The sequence below is a fragment of the Hylobates moloch genome, unplaced genomic scaffold (genome assembly GCF_009828535.3).
Source record: "Hylobates moloch isolate HMO894 unplaced genomic scaffold, HMol_V3 SCAFFOLD_6, whole genome shotgun sequence".
Taxonomy (NCBI): Eukaryota; Metazoa; Chordata; class Mammalia; order Primates; family Hylobatidae; genus Hylobates; species Hylobates moloch.
The window spans coordinates 66,738,817-66,758,373 of record NW_026652281.1 but is presented as its reverse complement, the minus strand read 5'-3'; the positions used below and the strand labels follow the sequence as shown (position 1 = coordinate 66,758,373).

The window sequence follows — 19,557 nt, the reverse complement described above, 5'->3', positions numbered from 1 at the left end:
AACTAGGTATTGATGGAACATACCTCAAAATTATAAGAGCTATTTATGACAAACCCACAGCCAATATCATACTGAATGGGGAAAAGCTGGAAGCATCCCCTTTGAAAACTGGCACACGACAGGGATGCCCTCTCTCACCACTCCTATTCAACATAGTGTTGGAAGTTCTGGCCAGGGCAATCAGGCAAGAGAAAGAAATAAAGGGTATTCAAACAGGAAGAGAGGAAATCAAGTTGTCTCTGTTTGCAGATGACATGATTGTATATTTAGAAAACCCCATCATCTCAGCCCCAAATCTCCTTAAGCTGATAAGCAACTTCAGCAAAGTCTCAGGATGCAAAATCAATCTGCAAAAATCACAAGCATTCCTATACACCAATAATAGACAGACAAACAGAGCCAAATCATGAATGAACTCCCATTCACAGTTGCTTCAAAGAGAATAAAATACCTAGGAATACAACTTACAAGGGATGTGAAGGACCTCTTCAAGGAGAACTACAAACCACTACTCAGAAATAAGAGACAAACAAATGGAAAAATGTTCCATGCTCATGGATAGGAAGAATCAATTATAGTGAAAATGGCCATACTGCCCAAAGTAATTTATAGCTTCAATGCTATCCCCCCCCATCAAGCTACCATTGACTTCACAGAATTAGAAAAAACTACTTTAAATTTCATATGGAACCAAAAAGGAGCCCCGAGAGCCAAGTCTATCCTAAGCAAAAAGAACAAAGCTGGAGGCATCATGCTACCTGACTTCAAACTATACTACAAGGCTACAGTAACTAAAACAGCATGGTACTTGTACCAAAACAGATATATAGACCAATGGAACACAACAGAGGCCTCAGAAATAACACCACACATCTACAACCATGTGATCTTTGAAAAACCTGGCAAAAACTAGAAATGGGGAAAGGATTCCGTTTAATAAATGGTGTTGGGAAAACTGGCTAGCTATATGCAGAAAACTGAAACTGGACCCCTTCCTTACGCTTCATACAAAAAGTAACTCAAGATGGATTAAAGACTTAAACATAAGATCTAAAAACCATAAAAACCCTAGAAGAAAACCTAGGCAATACCATTCAGGACATAGGCATGGGGAAAGACTTCATGACTAAAACACCAAAAGCAATGGCAACAAAAGCCACAATCGGCAAATGGGATCTAATTAAAGAGCTTCTGCACAGCAAAATAAATTATCAGAGTGAACAGGCAACCTACAGAATGGGAGAAAACTTTTGCAATCTATCCATCTGACAAAGGGCTAATATCCAGAATCTACAAGGAACTTAAACAAATTTACAAGAAAAAAACAACCCCATCAAAAAGCGGGCAAAGGATATGACCAGACACTTCTCAAAAGAAGACATTTATGTGGCCAACAAACAAATAAAAGCTCTTCATCACTGGTCATTAGATAAGTGCAAATTAAAACCACACTGAGATACCATCTCATGGCCAGTTAGAATGGTGATCATTAAAAAGTCAGGAAACAGATGCTGGAGAGGATGTGGAGAAATAGGAATGCTTTCACACTGTTGATGGGAGTGTAAATTAGTTCAACCACTGTAGAAGACAGTGTGGCGATTCCTCAGGGATCTAGAACCAGAAACACCATTTGACCCAGCAATCCCATTACTGGGTATATACCCAAAGGATTATGAATCATTCTATAAAGACACATGTACACATGTGTTTATTGAGTCACTGTTCACAATAGGAGAGACTTGGAACCAACCCAAATGCCCATATGATAGACTGGATAAAGAAAATGTGGCACACATACACCATGGAATACTATGCAGCCATAAAAAAGGATGAGTTCATGTCCTTTGCAGGGACATGGATGAAGCTGGAAACCATCATTCTCAGCAAACTAACACAAGAACAGAAAACCAAATACTGTGTGTTCTCACTCATAAGTGGGAGTTGAACAATGAGAACACATGGACACAGGGAGGGAAACATCACACACTGGGGCCTGTCAGGGGGTGGGGGTTTGGGGAAGGGATAGCATTGGAGAAATACCTAATGTTGATGATGGGTTGATGGGTGCAGCAAACCACCATGGCACGTGTATACCTATTTAACAAACCTGCACGTTCTGCACATGTATCCCAGAACTTAAAGTATATGTATGTATATGTATATATGTATGCTTTATTTAATATATATTAAATATATTATATCTATTATAAATATATATAGTTAAACTGTTATCTCTCACTATATGTCATTTGTCAGTAAATGCACCAATGATTATGAATCAATTTTGCCTCTTAGCACATTTAAGTATTATCCCTTTGTCCTAGGACCCACGCTTTTCTAAGATCCTGGAAAACCTAAGACTCCAGAAGCGTGGCACCGGTGGTGTGGACACTGCCGCGGTCGCAGATGTGTATGACATTTCCAACATAGATAGAATTGGTCGATCAGAGGTAACGTCTCTCTCACTTTCCTAACATGAACTAACAAAATCAGCCTAAGAGAGAATAGAGAAAAGCAAACAGCCTAACCATTTTCACAAAATTCGAGACCTCCTCTTTGCCCATCAAGTCCTGAGTTATGCTAGCTTTTCATTCTGTAACATTATTCTTCCATGGGAAATAACTGCATAAAGGGAAACATAATGTGAGCTGAGAATTTATAGGCAAGTATAGGAATTCACAGTGGGACTGTTGTCACCGACCTGCCATGAGAGCTATTCCAACAATCCTCAGTGAGCAGGAGCTCTGTTATGCTAAAGGACTGCAGTTTTTTTATTACTGTAAAGTCAGAACATCTGTGCTATCCCTCTGAGGGTGGCAAAATAGTGGAATTTTCTCTTGGTTCTGAATTTTCTTTGGTGAAGGCTACAAATGATCATCTTCACTTTGGTGTTCTTAGATACTCGATGGTTTCTAAACTTTTATTTCTTAGGCTAAAGATAGCAAATACGTTATGTGCTAGGTTTAGAAAAGTTTGTGCTCATAAAATCCTTAGGATTCTGTGATGAATATGTAGGATGAAAAGGATTCACAGACTTTGTGTGGCCTGAAACAATGAAAGAGGCAAAAAGATCACATGTAAGGAACATGCAGCTGAATGCTAAGCAAATACTGATCATGGTAAGTTATACCAGCTTATCTGGATGTGGTCCCATTGGACATATTATGCCCATCATTAATTTTAAAGCCTCTTCTCGTAACAAAACCCTTAATAATTCAGTGACTGGTTATTAAATCTGTGGATTATCAAAGTTCTCTCTTCTTCCTTACCAGTTTTTGAATATTTCACTGCCTATTGATATCCCTACCAGTAAGTACACTGAGGAAAAGGAAAGGAAGAAACACTCAAAACAATTAGATCAGCCAGTGTGCTATCAGCTCTGGTAAAGTACTTGAGGGACACACAACTATAATACCACAACTTCTGAAATTTACTGAATAATGTGTGGTGTAGTGAATAAAGAAAATCTGGGAGTCTATCCTTGTTGATTCTAATATTAACTAGATATTTATTCTGGAAAACAATGTAGTTAATGCTTAAAAAATGTTAAGTCTAACTATATTAGGCAGTCACTATAAAAGTGAGGAAAATGCCAAAAAATAATTTAAAAACACCATTTATTTAACCCAACAACCCTGATAACCATTGTGAACATTATTCTAAATGGCCCTTCATTCTTTTTTAAAACTACTCAAAAAACTTTAAAAAATTGTTATAATACATGTTTAGTATTATAACCAAATACTGGTTATAATTTTTTCCAATGCATTATATCATGAACATTTTCCCACAATATTAAGTATTCTTCAAAAACATGATTTTTAATCACAGTAAAGATAATCCATTATCTATTTAATGTTTTCCTGATTTTATGTTTGATCATCTCTATACATAATTCTAATCACAACTCTGGTTATTTAGTTAGGATATACTTCCAGGAAAGGAACTCATGGGTTAAAACCAGGGTTCCCTATTTATGACCAAGTTTTCTACCAGATTTATACCAAGATAAAGTCCTACTGGCAGTGAGTGAGAGACCTATCTCACCATACTCTCACCAACACTGGAAGGGATCAAATGAAAATATGTGTTTGAGTTAGTAGTGACTAACATTCTGATTCAACCCTCTCTTGGGGCCTAAGTTTCCTTATGCATATAAAGAGATAGATAGGGAGGCAGCTGGAGTATGTGATGCCTAAGAGCTAACATTCAATGGTCCCTTCCATCCTTGCTGCTCATTCTTGAGTTGTATAATGTCTGTCTGGAATTAACTAATTTCTCCCTTAATTTGGGTTTCCTTGGGAGCAGTGCAAGTCATTTGCTTAGGAGGTGATCCTAGGGGAAAAAAATTAAGTAGATGTGCTCCGGTTTAAGGAAAACAAATATTTGGAAACCAAAGTTCTATACAGAGTTTTTTAAGAACAGGAATTTTAGAAGGTATATCTTAATTTGCAAAACTTCATTTCATTAATAAGCTTGCCCAGCATAGTACAAACATGATTTAGTTGCCAAACATTTGACATTAATTTTTCAGGAAGACACCCACTGCATTAATGATGATATCTGAACTATATTAGCATATCCAGTGCTCAGATAGATTAGTGGCAGGTCAGAATTCAGATCCAGGCCAAAGAATAACACAAGGGTGTCACTGTAGCCTTACTTCTAGACAAACGCTGATATTTTATAGCAGACACTGGTAGGAAAAAATGTTTGAGATGCAAACTAATGGTTTTCATATAGTAAAAAAGCTTTCACATACAAAGTAGTATCTCCATCTTAACTATGGAAAGATTGGGAGAAACCCTTATATCTCTGCCTTCCATCTCTGAGAAGGAAGGAATTGTGAAGTTCATCTAAGTGGCAAGTTCTCATTTATCACAGTGCTGTTCCTGTTAATCAATGCCCTGCAGATGTCTTCTATTCAAATTAATCATTCATCTTCTTCACTGTCAAAGGTTGAGCTTGTTCAGATAGTCATCGATGGAGTCAATTACCTTGTGGATTGTGAAAAGAAGTTGGAGAGAGGCCAAGATATTAAGGTGCCACCCCCTCTGCCTCAGTTTGGCAAAAAGTGAACTTTCCCTTTTCCAATTTATAAATAATCTGTCTGCTGGTACGACAGACATAAATCTCTACTCTGAGAGTTTTTGTACACTTGGAAAAATATAAAATTGTAGATCCTGCCTATCTTTACAATAAAACTCTCCTTAATATATCTTTGCTTTGTTTCTCTGATTTTTAAAATAATACTAAGAAGGGCAAACACATCCAATTACAAGTAAGAAGCAAAATATTTTAAGACAATAAAACTAATATTTGTAAGTTTTGATTTTGCCACAACTTACACACACTTCTAGATAACCCTTTAGCTATCTAGATGTTAGTCAACCCTTTTGGAAATCTCTTATGGACCCCATTGGAAAGTGAGAAATTAATATAATAAACAATTTTCTGGCAAATGGAGCAAGAGGAGACTTACCTATTGAAAGTGTGGAAATAAAGACTATACAAAGAGAGGCTACTTATTTATTCAGACTTTGCTATCACAAGGGTGTCAGCTATCATCACTTGTATTTGCCAGAGACTCAAAGGCAGACATGAGAAATCTTCATGGTGAAAGAAAGGGGAGGCCAGGTATGCTGTGATTGGGGTTGCAGGCATGGGGAAGTTGGAGACAGGCTACCTAGAAGCGGGGTATGCTATGTGATTATTTTGGGAAGCATATTTGGTTTTATCTGATTGGTCCTGAGTTTGAGGCAGGGGCAAAAATTAGGGAAGCCAGCAGTCATTGACCAAGTCCTGACCATCCTTTACTGATTGTTACAGAGGTTAGGGTTTGGCCTCCTAGAATGGTTGCTTTAGAGGTTGTGGGTGAGAGTTCTGTTGTCCTGTGGTCTAGCCATTGTCTCTGTATACTCAGTCTCTCAAAAACAATTCAAAATTTGATGTCTGAAATACTGAAAATGTTTTCAGCATAATCTGAAAGCAGAATTCTTCCTTCAGCATGCAGATTGTTACCTTGAATCTTGTTATTTTCTGTCTATCCTGTGATGTCTATAGCCTGAAGGAACACGATAGAGTAGGTGGGAGCAATTAATTGTGTAACAAGTTAGGAAACAGCTCCACACACAAAAGATAAATACTTTTTAATAGAAATGAGATCAAGTTATGCACCCTATAGTAAGTGAGCACTGCAGGTGCTACAGTTAAACTGTTGCTTTAGTGTATGCATTTGTATTCCCTCCTGCTATATTGAAAAAAAGTATAAGAAGATTACAATTATGCTGGTGCTAATATGCACTACTCTAACTGGTATATGGTACAAATTCAGAAAGAGGAAAACATACCAATACAATTTGGAACATCATGCTCAGTACCCCAAATGGTAGAGGGTGAAGGGCTGTTCCTCCAACCAACACCTGAAGGAAAAAGGGAGGATCACAACCTCAGGCAGTTAGAGAAAGGGTAGAGAAGGCTGGTGTCATGGTAAGCACACTGACTCTATAGCCGCATTGCTGGGGTACAAGTCCCAATTCTCCAATTATATGACATTGAGTTACTTAATCTCTAGGTTCCTCAGTTTCCTCTAGATAAAATGAGAACAATGATTATACCTATTGTATTGGGTTGTCGGGAGGATGAAATTAATTAGTATATGAAAGTTTACTTACCAGTGTTCAATGCACAGTATTACGTAGGCATTTGCTAAATAAATAAATCAGTATTAGAATCATATAATGACCCATCTATGAATATGCCTTAACACTATCTTTTAGGGCAAGGCAACAGGACTCATGGTCCCTCTTCTGAAAGACCTTATGAGCTAAGTGGTAAATGGAAGCAAATTCACATTGCTAAATAAGCATTATGCTCATAAGCATAAGTGGGCTGAAGAGACTAGACAGATGTATATACCAACATTTCATTTAAGAAAAACTGAAAAAAACAAGTATTGTCATAAAGTATAGGGCTGCTGACATACTAAGTCTTGTAATCTATACCACAACATCTAAAGCAACAGCAACATCAACAAGAATTAACTAAATATGTAAGGGACAGAGAATTCCAGATAACATCTCTCCTTTTTTGTGCTGCATTTTTATCTAATTTATTTCTCACCCCTATCCATTAGTTTTTAATTCATCAATAACCTCAGTGACGTTCACTTTCAATACTGGCTTGCTCACAGACTGCTAGTACTTCATCTTTAAATTATCTACATTTCAAACTCTTCATTTGTTGGGCTATTTGACCTCTGGTATATTACCAGGAATGTACTTGTGTGACTTTACTCTTTAGAAACAATATTCATAACCAAAGACAGTCATTTAAACCAAGTCTACAATTGATTCCTCAACACTCGATCTGGCACCTCACTTTTCTTCAAAATCCTCCATATTCATCAACTATCTTTTCCTGACAGCTCTTCAACCAATTTTCAGATTATGTAATAGCACTTAAATAGGATACAAGAATATGCTTTCTCCTCAAGCACTGACAAGCATTTGAGTGATCTCATCCTGTTTGCAGAAGTTGTGATAAGTTTTAATTTTGCCACAAGAAACACGCATGCTGGCAATATTACAGTCAAAATAAGACCTTTTATAAGATGAGTCCATTGGAAGAGATAAAGGGACTTTTAATTATTAATTAAAATGCTAATTGAATACCATATCTTCCAGTCAAGGGAGTCATATAGCATGCAAATAGTTCCTGTTTACTAAGGTCTAGTTCAATCAGTATTCATCAGTCACATGAACAGAGCATGGTTCTGAGTCACAGGCCTTTTAAAATTTGCTGCATTCCTTACATCAGAGGCAGATGCAATGAGAAAGCTTTGATGGCTGAAAAATCATTCTGGCTCTCTTCTACAGGGGAAAAGAAACAGGGGTGTTCTCCTTGACTTCTGAGCTTCCACAGTAAGTCTGCTTATGGAGACTGAGCTACTCTCCCCTCAGGCCAAACGTCATAAAAGAGCATGTCTGAATGTTCTGAAAGAAGCCAAAATAATTTTTTTTTTTTTCCTTGAGACAAAGTCTCACTCTGTCACCGAGGCTGATGAAGTGGCACAATCATGGCTCAAACTCCCAAGCTCCAGCGATCCTCCCACCTCAGCCTCCTGAGTAGCTGTGATGACAGGCGCACATCACCATGCCCAGCTAATTTTTAATTTTTTTGTAGAGACAGGGTCTTACTATGTTGCCCAGGCAGGTCTTGAATTCTTGGACACAAGCAATCCTCCTGCCTTGGCCTCCCAAAGTGCTGGGATAACAGGCATGAGCCACTGTGCCCAGCCCAAAAAGAAGTTGTTTTGAGGTCAAAAAATTTGCATGAAATTCAGGCTCAACCACTAACCAGCTACATGACCAAAGGTAAATTATTTAACTCAATAGTCTTGGTTTCATTTGTAAAATGGAGAGAATTTCTGCCTTATAAAGTTTTTATGATGATTAAATAAGGCAGTGACTTACTTTTTTTTTTCTCCTTTTATTGTAACCTATGGGAAGAAATATATTTTACATTAGAACCCAGTACACAAACAGGCAGGCTGCAGGCTCTGGAAGACAGCCAGAAAACTGTGAGTGCCCAAGGTGTGAAACTGTGAAAGGGGGATCATTTGTCCCCAAACACACATCTTCACTGGGGAACCTGAAGGTCCAGATCACAGGAGAAGAATTTGACCTTGCCTGGCAGCTGAGACAAATTTAGAGAGCTGAGCCAAATACAGGGGTAGGGGAAGCAACAGGAAAAGCCCTGTGGGTAACTTTCCATCCCCAGGGAAGCCATTTCTGACTCTGTCTCAGGTATCCTTGGGGAGGGCTGCCAGTGAAATTGGGGAAAGACCACAAGGAGAAGGAAATTTCCAGCTGAACTTTGTAACAATTTCGACCAAACACAAAGTCTCCTGGACAGAACCTGGGGAGGGGACAAACAGGGAGTGCAGATACAAGCACAGAAGCTGTGGCATGAAATCTGAAAGCCCTGCTTGCTTCCTCAGTCGGGAGGCACGGAGCCTGCGGCAAGTTCTCAGCCCCACTCACCCGCTGCCTGGAAATAAACTCAGCGCAGCTGGGGATGGGGCAACCGGGCCTCTCGAGTTGAATGGGAGCTGGTAATGCTGTAACTGCCAGCTTTCCCCCACTTCCCTGGCAACATGCATGACAAAGCAAAGGCAGCCATAATCCTCCTGGAAACATAACTTCATTGGCCTGAGAACCACACCCCCATACCCCACAGCAGCTGCAGCAACCCCTACCCAAGCAGAGTCTGAGCTCAGACACACCTAACCCTGCCCCTACCTGATGGTCTTTCTCTATCTGCCCTGGTAGGCAAACACAGAAGACATAATATCTTGGGGGCTCTATGGCCCCGCCCACTGCCTGGTTCTCCCTATACTACTGCAGCTGATGCTCTCTTGGAAGTGCCACCTCCTGGCTAGAGGCCAATCAACACAAAATTAGCACACTAAACAAAAATACAACCAAGGACCCTCACAGAGTCCATTTCACCCCCTGCTACCTCCACCAGAGCAGGTGCTGGTATCCATGGCTGAGAGATCTGAAGACAGATCACATCACAGGACTCTTTGCAGACACTCCCCAGTACCAGGCTAGAGCCTATTAGCTCTGCTGGGTGGCTAGATCCAGAACAGAAATAACAATCACTGCAGTTTGCCTCTCAGGAAGCCACATCCCTAAGGGAAGAGGGAGAGCACCACATCAAGGGAGCACCCTATGGGACAAAAGAATCTGAATAAGCAGCCTTCAGCCCCAAATCTTCCCTCTGACATAGTCTACACAAATGAGAAGGAACCAGAAAAACAATCCTGGTAATATGATAAAACAAGGTTCTTCATACTCCCAAAAGATCACACTAGCTCACCAGCAATGAATCCAAACCAAAAAGAAATCTCTGAATTGCCAGAAAAATAATTCAGAAGGTTGATTATTAAGCTACTCAAGGAGACACCAGAGAAAGGTGAGTAACAACTTAAAAGAAATGTTTAAAATGTTACAGGATATGGATGAGAAAATCTCCAGAGAAATACCATAAATTTAAAAAAATCACAACTTCTGGAAATGAAGGATGCACTTAGAGAAATACAAAATACAACGGAAAGTCTCAGCAATAGAATCAAACAAATAGAAGAAAGAACTTCAGAGCTCAAAGACAAGGCTTTTGAATTAACCCAATCCAACACAGACAAAGAAAAGAGAATTTTAAAAAATGAACAAAGCCTCCAAGAAGTTTGGGATTATGTTAAACAACCAAACCTAAGAATATTGGGTATTCCTGAGGAAGAAATCTAAAAGTTTAGAAAACATATTTGAGGAAATAATCAAGGAAAAACTTCCCCTGCCTTGCTAGAGATCTAGATACCCAAATACAAGAAGCTCAAAGAACACCTAGGAAATTCATTTTAGAAAGATCATTGCCTAGGCACAGAGTCATCAGGTTACCTAAAGTCAAGACGAAGGAAGAAATCTTAAGAGCTGTGAGGCAAAAGCATCAGGTAACCTATCAAGGAAAACCTATCAGAGTAGCAGCAAGGGATTGGGGTCCTATCTTTAGCCTCCTTAAACAAAACAATTATCAGCCAAGAATTTTGTATAAGCTTCCTAAATGAAAGACAGTCTTTTTCAAACAAACAAATGCTGAAATAATTTGCCACTACCAACCCAGCACTATAAGAACTGTTAAAAGGAGCTCTAAATCTTGAAACAAATCCTTGAAATACATCAAAATAGAACCTCCTTAAAGCATAAATTTCACAGGACCTATAAAACAAGATAACAAAAAAAAAAAAAACAAAAAAAACCCAGGTATTCAGGCAACAAATACCACGATGAATAGAATAGTACCTCACATCCCAATACTAACTTTGAATGTAAACGGCCTAAATCCTCCACTTATAAGATACAGAATGGCAGAATTGTTATGAATTCACCAACCAAGTATCCACTGTCTTCAAGAGATTCACCTAACACATAAGAACTCACATAAACTTAAGGTAAAGGAGTGGGAAAACATATTCCATGCAAACACCAAAAGCAAGCAGGAGACATATTTGTCTTATATCAGACAAAACAAATTTTAAAGCAACAGCAGTTAAAAAAGACAAAGAGGGACATTATATAATGATAAAAGGACCTGTCCAATAGGAAAATATCACAATTCTAAGCACCTAACACTGGAGCTCCCAAATTTATAAAACAATTACTGCTAGACCTAAGAAATGAGATAGACAGCAACATAATAATAGTGGGAGACTTCAATACTCCACAGACAGCACTAGACAGGTCATCAAGATAGAAAGTCAACAAAGAAACAATGTACTTAAGCTATAACCTACACCAAATGGACTTAACAGATATTTACAGAACATTCTACCCAGCAAATATAGAATACACATTCTATTAATCAGCACATGGGATATTCTCCAAGACAGACCATACGATAGGCTACAAAACAAGTCTCAAAAAATTTAAGAAAATCGAAATTATATCAAATCCTCTCTCAGACCACAGTGGAATAAAAGTGGAAATCAACTCCAAAAGAAACCCTCAGAACGATGCAAATACATGGAAATTAAATAATCTGCTCCTGGAATGATTCTTGGGTCAACAATGAAATCTGATATCAAGATGAAAATTGAAAAAATCTTTGAACTGAATAATAGTGACACAATCCATCAAAACCTCTGGGATACAGCAAAGGCAGTGCTAAAAGAAAGTTCATACCGTTAAATGTCTACATCAAAAAGTCTGAAAGAGCACAAATGGACAATCTGAGGTCACACCTCAAGGAACTAGAGAAACAACAACAAACCAAACCCAAACCCAGCAGAAGAAAAGAAATAACAAAGATCGACCAGGCGCAGTGGCTCACGCCTGTAGTCCCAGCACTGTGGGAGGCCGAGGTGGGCAGATCATGAGGTCAGGAGTTCGAGACCAGCCTGGCCAACATGGTTAAACTCCAGCTCTACTAAAAATACAAAACAAACAAACAAAAAACAAAACTAGCCTGGCGTGGTGGCAGGCACCTGTAATCCCAGCTACTTGAGAGGCTGAGGCAGGAGAGTCGCTTGAACTTGGGAGGCGGAGGTTGCAGTGAGCCAAGATCACACCATTGCACTCCAGCCCAGGCAACAGTGCAAGGCTCCATCTCAAAGAAAAAAAGAAAAAGAAAGAAATAACAAAGATCAGAGCAGAAGTAAATGATACTGAAACAAACAAAAATACATGAAATAAATGAAACAAAAAGCTGTTTCTTTGAAAAGATAAATAAAATTGATAGACCACTAGCAAGACTAACCAAGAAAAGGGAAGAAGATCCAAATAAGCTCCATTAGAAATGAAACAGGAGATATTACAACCAATACCACAGAAATACAAAAGATCATTCAAGGCTGCTAGAACACATTTATGTGCATAAACTAGAAAACCTAGAAGAGATGGATAAGTTCCTGGAAATATACAACCCTCCTAGATTAAACCAGGAAGAAATACAAACTCTGAACAGACCAACAACAAAACCAAGACCAGATGGATTCACAGCTGAATTCTATCAGATGTTCAAAGAAGGATTGGTACCAATCCTATTGACACTATTCCAAAAGATACAGAAAGAGAGAATCCTCGGTAAATCTTTCTGTGAAGCCAGTATCACCCTAATACCAAATCCAGGAAAGGACGTAACAAAAAAAGAAAACTACAGATCAATTTCCCTGAGGAACACAGATGCAAATATCCTCAACAAAATACTAGCTAACCAAATCCAGCAGTATATCAAAAAGATAATCCACCATATCAAGTGGGTTTCATACCAAGGATGCAGGGATGGTTTAACATCCACAAGTCAATAAATGTGATACACCACATAAACGGAATTAAAAACAAAAATCACATGATCATCTCAATAGACGCAGAAAAAGCATGACAAAATCCAGCATCCTTCTATGATGAAAGCCCTCAGCAAAATTGGCATAGAAGGGACATACCTTAAGGTAATAAAAGCCATCTACTACAAACCCACAACCAGTATTATACTGAACTGGGAAATGTTGAAAGCATTCCCCCTGGAACAAGACAAGAATGTCCACTGTCAACACAGTACTGAAAGGCCTAGCCAGAGCAATCAGACAAGAGAAAAAATAAAGGGCATCCAAATTGGTAAAGAAGTCACACTGTCGCTGTTTGCTGATGATAAGATCATACACCTAGAAAACCCTAAAAAATCCTCCAAAAAGCTCTAGAACTAAAAAATGAATTCAGCGAAGTTTCAGGATACAAAATTAATGTACACAAATCAGTAGCACTGCTATACCACAACAGTGACCAAACTGACAATCAATCAAGAACTCAACCACTTTTACAATAGCTACACACATACACACACACACACACACCCCAACACAAAAACCACTAAGGAATATACCTAACCAAGGAGGTAAAAGACCTCTACAAGGAAAACTACAAAACACTGCTGAAAAAAATCATAGATGACACACACAAATGGAAACACATCCCATGCTCATGGATGTACAGAATCAACATTGTGAAAATGACCATACAGCAATTCAATGCAATTCCCATCAAAATACCACCATCATTCTTCACAGAACTAGAAAAAACAAACTTAAAATACATATGGAACCAAAAAGGAGCCCAAATAGCCAAAGCAAGACTAAGCAAAAAGAACAAATCTGCAGACATCACATTACCTGACTTCAAACCATACTATAAGGCCATAGTCACCAAAACAGCATGGTACTTGTATCCTCATCTCTCACCTTATACAAAAATCCACTGAAGGTGGATCAAAGACTTAAATCTAAGACCTGAAACCATAACAATTCTAGAAGACAACACTGGAAAAAACCGTCCTAGTCACTGGCTTAGGCAACTACTTCATGACCAAGAACCCAAAAGCAAATGCAATAAAAACAAAGATAAATAGATAGAACTTAAACTAAAAAGCTTCTGCACAGCAAACGAAACAATCAGCAGAGTAAACAGACAACCCACACAGTGGGAGAAAATCTTCACAATCTATAAATCTGACAAAGGACTAATATCCAGAATCTACAAGGAACTCAAATCATGAAGAAAAAAAAAAAAAATCCCATCAAAAAGTGGGCTAAGGACAGGAATGGACAATTCTCAAAAGAAGATATACAAATGACCAACAAACATATGAAAACATGCTCAAAATCACTAATGATCAGTGAACTGCAAATCAAAACCACAATGCAATACCACTTTACTCCTGCAAGAATGGCCATAATCAAAAAATAATAGATGTTGGTGTGGATGTGGTGAAAAGAGAACACTTTTACACTGCTGGTGGGAATGTACACTAGTACAACCACTATAGAAAACAGTGTGGAGATTCCATAAAGAACTACAAGTAGATCTAACATTTGATCCAGGAATCCCACTACAATCCCCCTACTAGGCATCTACCCAGAGGAAAATAAAACATACAAACAAGATACTTGCACATGCATGTTTATAGCAGCACAATTCGCAACTGCAAAAATATGGAACCAGCTCAAATGCCCATCAATCAACGAGTGGATAAAGATATACCTTGGAATACTACTCAGTCATAAAAAGGAACAAAATAATGGCATTTGCAGCAACCTGGATGGAACTGAAGACTATTATTCTAAGTGAAGTAATTTAGGAATGGAAAACCAAACATTGTCGCTCATAAGTGAGAGCTAAGCTATGAGGACACAAAGGCACAAGAATGATACAGTGGACTTTGGGGACTGGGAGTAAAGGGTGGGAGGGGGGTGAGGGATAAAAGACTATATATTTGGTACAGTGTACACTACTCGCATGATGGGTGCACCAAAATCTCAGTAATCACCACTAAAGAACTTATTCATGTTAACCAAACACCACCTGTTCCCCCAAAAACCTATTGAAATAGTAATTAAGAACGGAAACAAAGCAAATTACAACAAGAAAAAAGAGTAAACAGGCAAACACATGGATCATCCAGACATTCATAAGTCAATAAGAAGATTTTAAGAACAACTTTATGCCTATACATTTGACAATTTCGGTGAAATGAGAAAATTCCTTGAAAAACCATCTGACAAAAACCGAAAGATATGATTTGGATTCGAAGAATTTACCCTATTACTTAAAAAACAAAAAACTTCTCACAAAGAAAACTCTAGTGATCTCTTTCAGTGAAATATTCGAAACATTTAAGAAATAACATTTAGACAAACCCTTCTAGAAAACAGAAAAAAAAAGTTATACTTACCAACGTATGATGTTTTTTCTTTTTTTTTTTTTTGAGATGAGTTCTTGCTCTGTCATCCAGGCTGGAGTGCAGTGGCACAATCTTGGCTCACTGCAACCTCCACCTCCCAGGTTCAAGCAATTCTCACACCTCAGCCTTCCAAGTAGCTGGGATTACAGATGTGCACTACCATGCCCAGCTAATTTTTGTATTTTTTACTAGAGACAGGGTTTCGTCATGTTGGCCAGGCTGGTCTCGAACTCCTAGTCTCAGGTGATCTGCCTGCCTCGGCCTCCCAAAGTGCTGAGATTACAGGCATGTGCCACTGCACCTGGCCTTGCCATTTTTTTTTCTTTATTTAGACAGGTTCTCTGTTACCCAGGCTGAAGTGCAGCAGCAGGATCTTAGCTCACTGCAGCCTCAAAACTCCTAGGCTCAAGTGATCCTCCTGTCTTGGCCTCCCAAAGTACTGGGATTACAGGCTTTAGACACTATGCCAGCCCCAATTTATAACTTTGATAAACAAGCCTGACAAGTGTATTACAAGGAATAAAAATGGCAGTACAGACTCCAACATAAATGTAAATGCAACAATTAAAAAAAAAAACCCAGTACACACATATATGAATATCCAAGTGAATGTATATAAAATCCAAATAAAGCTTTCATGTAACAAAAGTTACCCTTACAATCTGAGATGCACTCTGATACTTTATTCTATACTGTCTTAAACTCTTCCAGTTTTAAAAAATTCTGATTGTAATACATTAAATGGATTTCACAACACATTAAGGGGATAAAATTCAATTTCAAAAACATAGACTTAATTACCTGGCTCAATAATCATTAAATTCCCCTTTTATTCTTTTTATTCTTCATTCAACTCTAAGTATTTTGTTCCATTTTCTTCTCCATGTTTTTTGATGAAAAGTTAATGGTTATGCAAACAGTTGTTTTTCTATATGTAATGTGTCATTTTTCTGACGGCCTATAAGATTTTCAGCAGTTAATGTGCCTAGGTGATTTTCTTCATATTTATACTTGAGTTTCACCGGGCTTCTTATGTTGATTTATATCTTTTACAAAGTTTGGAAAGTTTTTGGCTATTATTTCTTCACATGCTTTTTTCTGCCTCATTCTCTAGCTCTTCTTTTTTAGGACTCATAATTAGACATATACTGGACCTACTGCTATTGTTCCACAGTACTCTGAGTGTCTATTTTTCAAATAATTTCCTTCCTTTTCTGTTTATTCAATCATTTCCTTTTCTTCAGAATGAATAATTTCTATTGTTCTATCTTTAAGTTTCTAAATTCTTACCTCTCTATTCTACCTCTGTGCTCTCTATTCTGCTACTGAGCTCAACCAGTGATCTTTTTTCATTACAGATATTGTAACTTTTACTTCTCAAATTTTCATTTTTTTTTACATATTCTATTTCTCTGCTGAGATATTCTATCTTTTCATTCATTGTAAACATCTTTGCCTTTATTCATTGAGCACAGTTAGAATAGCTGGTATAAAGTCCTTGTGTTATATCTTTTGGTCACCTTGTTCATCTCTGGGTAAACCTCTGTTGGCTGTCTTTTTCTTGTCATATTTTCCTAGTTCATTCTCTGTCAAGTAATTTTGGATTGTATCCTGGACATTGAGAATGTTATATTTTGTATAACCTGAGTTCTACTGTATTGCTTTAAAAATGACTGACGTATTTGTTTTAGCAGGCAATTACCTTGATTAGACTTAAACTGTGGTCTCACCTGCAATGACTGCAAGTTCAATATACAGTTAAGTTATTTAAGCCTCAGTGGTTGTTTTGAAGCTGCTTCATTCACGTGTAGTTCAGGGGTCAAGTAAAGATTTGAGCAGAGTTCATCCAGAGAACCTGAACCTCCACTTCTCTGGGTCTCTCCTCTAGAATACCCCCTTCTGGTGGCTATGCTTATTCTAGGCTCCACCTCCTGGTTTACTAGGCCAGAAAAGAGCTTGGTTCTCTATTGGAATCTTAGCCACTCTGTGCTGTACAGTATCCATGGCACATGCAGGCTAATACTGCAAAATTTGAAATGTACTTTGTGCAATCTCAACCTCTAAGATTTGAATACTCTCCAAAAGCTACCTGCTTTCTTCCAATCTCCAGAGTTCTTGTATAATTTTAAAAATTTAATCAGAGTTTATAGTTCTTATCTGTAGGAGAGTGAGCCTATTGGGAGCATACTGCACCATAGAAGTAGACCTCTTTCTCCTTCCAAGACTTTTAAAGAAAACTGATTCTATTTTAATAGGAAAAGGGAGGGAAAAATTAATCTTCTGACAAAACACTTTAAAGTCATCAATAAATTAATTCCAAATGAAGGAAGAAGAATACAATTCTTTTCATTGGGATAAGTCCAATAAATTACAATATCTGTGGAAAGCCAACTATATCCGCAATTACATCGAATATAAATAGTTGGCTGGGCACAATGGCACATGCTTGTAATCCCAGTACTTTGGGAGACCGAGGTGGGCGGATTGCTTGAGGTCAGGAGTTTGAGACCAGCCTGGTCAACATGGTCAAACCCCATCTGTACCAAAAATACAAAAATTAGCTGGGCATGGTGGTGCATGCCTCTAATTCCAGCTATTCAGGAGGCTGAGGCATGAGAATTCCTTGAACCTGGGAGGCAGAGGTTGCAGGAAGCCAAGATTGTGCCACTGCATTCCAGCCTGGGCAACAGGGCGAGACTCCGTCTCAAAAAAAAAAAAAAAAAAAAAAAAAGAACAAACTACAGCTATGGGCAAAATCTGACTCATCATAGCCACACATTCATTTACATATTGTCTGTGGCTGCTTTTGTACTACAATGGCAGATCTGAGTAATTGCAACAAAGACCATATCGTCCACAAAACTCAAAATATGTAGTATGTGGCTCTTTACAGAAAAAAAAAAAAAAAAAAAAATTGTGTCAATCCCTGGTCCAAACACTCCACTTAAAAGGCAGAGACCATTAGGGTGGGGAAAAAATTTAAAAAACCAATGATATCCTGTCTACAGGAAACTCACTTTGAATATAAAGACACAAAAAGTAAAAGGATGAAAAAAGACATACCATGACCAATCAAAAGAAAGAGTGTTCTATTTTATTACTAAAGTATACTCCAGAAAAAAAGCATAAAGGGGGGAATTTCATAATTATGCACATGTCAAATTCATTAAGACTTAAACATTCTAAATATGTGCTCATCTAATAACAAGTTTCAAAATATATGATGCCAAAACTAACAAAACTGCAAGAGGAAATAGACAAATATGCAATATTTCTCTCTCTTAGAATTCCATAGAACAAGTAGACAAAGTATCAAGAAAAATCCAGGAGACTTAAACAAGAATATTAACTGTGTTTGGGGCTGCCAAGAAGCAGGTACCAAGACAGGATTTAACATGAAAGTGATTTTTGTGGGAAAGGATAAGAAGAGGTAGATACTTTCAAATCAGTATGCTAGACTGAGAGGGAAGGCGGCAAGAAGGGGTAGGAAAAGTCCTAGACCAAGAAAGGTTCAACTAGGCCAATGGATTCAGCCGTCTTCACACCTGCTGTAAGAGTTTTGCATCTCCTAAGGCAAGAATGGACTTCACTCAGTTATGAGCTGAACGTAGACTACAGGAAGCCTGGCCTCAGTGTCAACACAACGGTTCATCCAGAGGGGCAGTAACTGAGGTTATTTGTCAATTATGGTCCCTGCAAGAGGGAATTTCAGTTATATATTTTCATGGCCACCACAGTCCACTGTGCATCATACAAATTTACTTCAGGGAAAAGCTCTTCCACGACTTCCATGGGTCTCACATCCTAAGGAACATCTTAGAAGAGGGAGCTTAGTGGTATGAACTAAAGCCCCATTTTTGCTACTCATCTTCAACCTCCTCCATTATCTATTCTAAATTTCCCTCACTTTCATCTATCACCTTGGTAGACTTTGTGGCTTACTTCATTGTGTAAACCAAACATTCAGCCCTGAGCCTGCAATTACATGTTGTCACGCCAGGGTTGTATCATATTCCTGTCGAGTTACCGCAGGACAAATTAACAGTAAGCACCAGGAGGCAGCCCAGTGTCTTATTCCCCACTGCTCCCTGCTCTATGTAAAAGCAGCTTTTTTTTTTTTTTTTTTTTTTTTGGTTTTTTGTTTTGTTTTGTTTTTGAGACAGGGTCTCACTCTGTTGCCCAGGCTGGAATGTAGTGGCACAATCATAGCTCCCTGCAGCCTCAATCTCCTGGGCTCAAGCAGTCCTCCTACCTCAGCCACCT

The 19,557-nt window shown here is 38.3% G+C and overlaps 1 protein-coding gene and 1 long non-coding RNA gene across 7 annotated transcripts in view; one reads left to right on the top strand and one right to left on the bottom strand.

Annotated features, from left to right (window-relative positions):
• The window catches only part of CKMT2 (creatine kinase, mitochondrial 2), a 33,370-nt gene extending 28,152 nt beyond the window's left edge, over positions 1-5,218 (top strand). Inside the window, exons 9-10 of the mRNA XM_032156935.2 lie at positions 2,325-2,450; positions 4,959-5,218. Of these exons, the coding sequence (XP_032012826.2) occupies positions 2,325-2,450; positions 4,959-5,078 (246 nt within the window). The 3' untranslated portion in view covers positions 5,079-5,218. The remainder of the gene's footprint in view (positions 1-2,324; positions 2,451-4,958) is intronic.
• Positions 1-19,557, bottom strand: part of LOC131383806 (uncharacterized) — a 60,534-nt gene that overhangs the window by 26,216 nt on the left and 14,761 nt on the right. The gene's annotated exons all lie outside the window — the stretch shown is intronic.